Raw genomic sequence first — 5,360 nt, 5'->3', positions numbered from 1 at the left:
GTAAAGAAACGAGAAAAAATATGGTTGTTTTTCTTCCATTTAAATCTTCAGTCTCCTCAGGCATGGCACACACCTAGAATCCCAGCACTTAGGAGGCTGAGGCAGAAAGATTACTTCGTGTTCAAGACCAGCCTGAACTACCTAGTGAGACTATCTCAAAAAACCTTTAAAAATAACCCCAAACCCCAAAATCAAAAATTTCAATCTCTTCTTTGAATTGTCCCATACTTTCTTTCTTTCTTTTGTTTTGTTTTGTTTTGTTTTTTTTGAGAAAGGGTCTCACTATATAGTTGAGACTGACCTGGAGCTCACTATGTAGCCCAGGTTGGTCTTGAACTCATAGCAATCCTCCTGCCTCAGCTTCCTGAGTGCTGGGATTACAGTCATGTGCCACCATACCCGCTGTCCCATACCTTTGTTAGTGAATGTGTATTATTTTAAGAAAAAAAAAATCTGAATCTCATCTGGGAGTCACAGTGCATGCCTGTAATCCCAGCACTCTGGAAGGCTTAGGCAAGAGAAATCTAGGCAACTTATCTGAGACCCTGTCCCAAAATAGGAAATTAAAAAAGGACCGAGATGTAGCTCAGCAAAGGCCCCGGGTTTAGTTTCCAGTGTGTGTGTGTGGTGGGGGGAGCCTGAATCTCCCTCTGGGCAAGGAAAACATTCCCAAATGACAATGTGTGCACCTCATCCATCCTGGTACACATACACTTTTCCCAGGCTAACTCTGGGCAAGATGAAGGTCAAGAGAACAAGACTCTTCTCTGTGGCCCAGGGTCTTCTCAGTGGTGGGATCTCTGAACAAGAGGGAGGTCCTCTGACCAGCTGTCAAAGCCCTTTCCTTCCCCCAAGTTCTATTCCAGCCTGAACAAATTCACCACAATTCCCAGGACTAGGGGAAAAAATTCTACCACAGTTGTTTGGAATCTGATGTTTAGGTCCAAGTTTTCCCAGACCCTTTCTGTATCAAAGGAACCCCCTCAAAGCCTCTCAAATAAGTAACTACCACCTAGGCCAACTAAACTGCTACACTTAAGGCAAAACCTAAATTCTCACCAGAAAAATGTGAGAAGTGCAGCAGGAACAGCCGTGTCACACAACCACACCCTCATGGACAGGAGCCTGGTCCTAAGGACACCCAGCGACTTTTTTGTTATCAGAATTGTTCAGATCCAGTTTTGGGTCTGCATAACTCAATAAAGAGAAAAATCAGGGTACAAACACACCAAAGACAGAGAGCTATCCTTTCAAAGCCCCTAGAGCTCTCTGCCTCTTTTCTCCAAGCAAGTCCAACACCGGCCAGAACACTGGCTTCTGAGCAACTGAGCTTGGGTAGTAATCTAGTAGGAACCAAACAGATCAGAACTTCATCACATCAGAGACTGGCTTTTATTCTGGGAACAATAAAGAACTATAGCCGGGTGTGGTGGCGCATGCCTATAATCCCAGCACTCGGGAGGCTGAGGCAGGGGGATTGCTGTGAGTTCGAGACCAGCCTGGGATACATAGTGAGCTCCAGGTCAGCCTTAACTACATAGTGAGACCCTGTCTCAAAACACCAAAATAAATAAATAAATAAATAAATAAATAAATAAAATAATTATCCCAATCCCAAATCTCTTAGTACTCAACAGAATAAGAATTGCTGCTCAGAGAAAGTGGGCAAGAAAGGATCTCCAAAAGCAGTATAACATAACAGGTTCACAATCTTTTTCACATCAGGGCACACTCAGGACCAACCAGGGACCTCAGCTGCCCTTAGGCTCAGTATCCAAAGCATAGTGACCCATCTGCAACACACCAGTAGGGAAACTCTCCTTTAAGGCACTAGGCTGGCTTAGGACTTTGGGGAACAATGTCTTGAAGAAACCAAATGGCTTCAGGCCTGGAGCCTTCCAACCTCGGCTGACAAGCTGTGGGTCAGATCCTATGTCTGTACCAGAAAGCAGGGAGCCTGTGATCTTGACTCAGCACTAAATACAACTTCCCCAGCCAGAGTGCTTCACCAGGGGTTGGGGGTAGGGGGGTGTGTCCCCACACTTGTACTAGGACTGGGAAAGCCCTCAATCTGCCAGCAGCAGGCAGACTGGGGTAACTAGCTTCATCAGATTTCTGAACAGAAAACCACCTTTTGGCAATGTAAGTGATCTCAGGTCTGAATCATTGTGGGCTGGGGATTTAGCTCAGTGGCGCTGCACGTGCCTTACTAGCACAAGGTCCTGAGTTCGATCCCCAGTACTGAGAGGAAAAAAAAAAGAAACTGGGACCCAAAGGAATTAAGTATAACTTATTTAAGGTCAAACACTTTTCTAATTGGAGACTGTGAAGAAGACAGTATTTGAAACTACTCTTGACTTGAAAGTTCATGCTGTATGCTCAGCCAGGAAACCATTGAGTTACATAAACAGATCCCCCAAACAGTTTTTTCTTTCTTTGTGTGTACTGCAGATCAAACTCAGGACCTCGTGCTGGTGAGGCAGGTAGCGGCACCTCTGAGCTAAATCCCCAGGCCCTAAACAGCTTTTTCATAAATCCAACTAATTACAGTGAAGCTGCCAAAGTAGTAAAGAAAAAGGTGAGAGGGCTGGGGATTTAGCTCAGTGGTTCCACAGCCTGCCTCACAAGCTCAAAGACCTGAGTTCAATCCCCAGTACCAAAAGTAAAAATTGAGAAATATGATTTTCATATAAAGAAAATAAATTAAGCCAGCTATGATGGCACATACTTGTAATTACTCAGGGAGACAAAAACAGGAAGATAACAGATGTGAGGCCAGCCTGGCCTGCTAGGTGCCAAGTGCTTTAATACATCCAGTTCTTATAATCTCATAGGGTCAGGAATTAATTTTCTTTCCTTTTTTTTTTTTTTAATTTTGGTACAGGGCAGCTTATAATCTCATAGGGTCAGGAATTAATTTTCTTTCCTTTTTTTTTTTTTAATTTTGGTACAGGGACCGAAGGTGGGCCCTTGCACTTTTGAGGCAGGCACTGGAACCACTGAGCCAAATCCCCGGCCCAAAGAATTACAAGTCCTATGTTATAGAAGATAGAATCTAAACTCAAAGAGATTAAAGATAAGAGTACTTACTTTTTCTACTATACTACTTCTCTCCTGACTCTTCAGGAAATACACCTGAGCCTGTGCCAAGGTCAAATGTCTAGCTCAGTTGGTACTGCTCCCAAAAAATGGTAGAAAGGGCATCCTTCAGGAGCAGTGGAAAGAGAGAACTTTCAAAGAACCTAGAAAGCCAGTCATAATGGCACAGGATTTGGGAGAATGAGGCAGGAGATCACAGGTTCAAGGCCAGCCTGGGCTATATTCAAATAAACATAGTACCTACAAAGCTCAAATATCCAAGAAATCATGATTTCTCTGTGTTAGAAAATTGAGGTTAATTCTCCTCCCCTCCTAAACCAGCCAACTAGCCCTGGCCTGCCCTGTTCCAACCCTCCAACAGCAGCAGCTCAGGGACACAGAAACAAAACCAAAGCAAAAGCCACAAGGAAACAAACCAAAAATTTATACAAAAGGGAAGAATTTCAAGTGGGTGGTCCAGTTCCATACTAGACCTGGGCTCTCTGGGTGCTCTGGATAGTAAACAGGACACCATGTGCATTTTGTGAATGTTAAGCCATCAATTTGCTAACTAAACAAACTGGCCTACCAAGCTCCAATGAAGACATGATGGGCTCTGGTTCTGACCTCTCACAAAAGCCTTGAAGTCCCTATCTCAGACAGCCTCCCATCCAATCCACCTCAGCACTTCCTTTTCTAGTTCCATAGCTAACTGGTGCCAGCTCACTAGGGGTTTTCACACCCCCACTGGAGGGTGGATTCCCTCCTATTCTTTTCTCCAACAGTTGAGCTCTTGTTCTCCACGGCATTATTGAGTCCCAGTCTCTTCTCCTCAGCCTCTGAGATGGTCACACCACATTAGTAATCACTGACTCACCCCACCCCCTTAGGAGGATGGGAGAAATGCAGAGGGCCACAGGATGTGTGGCCCAGATCCCTTCGATCCTTCAAAGAGCTGGCAGGCAGGGGTGCCAATGGCACAACTTCCCCTTGGAACGTCATTATGGCCCCTCTCTGAGCTGGCTCTTGTGCCAGCGGACTGATGTCAGGCTCTCCACCATCAGCCCAGGATCTCTAGACAGCTCCAGGGCTGCCAACAGATCTAATCTCCCTCTTCCAAGGCAGGTGAAATCCAATAAGGCTACTAAGTCCATAACATCCCTCCTCATGAGCAAAGGCAAAGTCAACCCTTCAGGCCAAACCAACAAGAATTATTATTGCCTCTTCGTTCTCTGGGGAACTAAGAACTTCCCCAAGTTTCTCAAAAATGTTTCTGTTCATTTTCTTTCTCCGAAACTTTAAATTCAGCCCCAACAAATCCTAGGGTCCATCCCAGTGATACCAGATCAGAACCTTTCAACTCACAGAAGCACCAACATCAATATCCAATTCCCACATCAAAGGAGAGCCCCAAAGTCAGCTCTAAAAACCCATCCATTTTAGAACTAAAAACAGACCATTTTAGAACTTACAGAAAGACTAAAGGCAAAAGAATAAAAACCAGTCACTAGGGCTTAACATGAAAAGTGGGGGGAAAAGGAGGCGGGATAGTTTGTATACTGTTTCAATTGGAAAAAATACCCTAGTGAAATGGCTCATCCACATGTTCAGCCTTTTAGGCAAATCCACTATAACTTAGGATGCCTGCAGGCCGTCTTGAAAATAAGTAGAATGGCATCACTCGTTATTCCACCCCTTTCAAGAGCTGCCAGCCCCTCCCCGTCCCTCTTCCTCCCTCAAACATCTGGGCTGGGCGAGGGACCCACACTCTGGGAAGACTCCATGTTAACACGAGGGGCGGTCTCCCCACTCAGACAAGCCGGACCTAGGCTGAGGCGCAGACCAGCCCCAGCTTCTGAACTCGCATCAACGAGAGGCTCCGGAACGGGAATTCTGATGAGGCGGCGGGGAGACTAGAGTAAGGCGGCAGGGTGGGAAGGAGGAGGGAGAAGTCTGGATCCCTGAGCTGTCACGGGCTGAGGACCCCTCCTCCTCCTCCTCCAAGTGCCCAGCGGAGAAGACGTTGTACTGTGATCCCGACGGGCTGTGCAGGCCCACCAGCGGTTGCTCAGAAATTCGGGGAAGGCACTGGAGGCCGGGATCTGGCGGGGCCCACCGCACAAAATCCCACCCAGGGCGTCGGGACCCGGGGGCCTTAGGAGGGGAAGGGGTTGGGCTCAGCTCTCACCAACACCAGGGCGAACCTCTCTTCCAGCTCACAGGGCTCAGGCATCGGCATCTTGCCGGGCGGCAGCAGCAACGGAACGGAGGGCGGGTCGCCC

General features: G+C 46.8%; 1 protein-coding gene across 2 annotated transcripts in view; it reads right to left on the bottom strand.

The window, feature by feature from the left end:
- Fmnl3 (formin like 3) overlaps positions 1-5,354 on the bottom strand; it is a 56,364-nt gene extending 51,010 nt beyond the window's left edge. Inside the window, exon 1 of one of the 2 annotated variants that reach the window (XM_010623627.2) lies at positions 5,267-5,354. In XM_010623627.2, coding sequence (XP_010621929.1) covers positions 5,267-5,317 — 51 coding nt within the window. In that variant the 5' untranslated portion in view covers positions 5,318-5,354. Of the gene's footprint in view, positions 1-4,844; positions 4,878-5,266 lie in introns of those variants that run through there. The other variant, XM_019207430.2, reaches the window with a different exon arrangement.
- Between the last annotated feature and the right edge of the window lie 6 nt (positions 5,355-5,360).

The sequence above is a fragment of the Fukomys damarensis genome, unplaced genomic scaffold (genome assembly GCF_012274545.1).
Source record: "Fukomys damarensis isolate Sample0158 unplaced genomic scaffold, DMR_v1.0_HiC HiC_scaffold_15, whole genome shotgun sequence".
Taxonomy (NCBI): domain Eukaryota; kingdom Metazoa; phylum Chordata; class Mammalia; order Rodentia; family Bathyergidae; genus Fukomys; species Fukomys damarensis.
The sequence above is the reverse complement of the archived record's forward strand: the minus strand, read 5'-3'. Positions and strand labels throughout refer to the sequence as shown.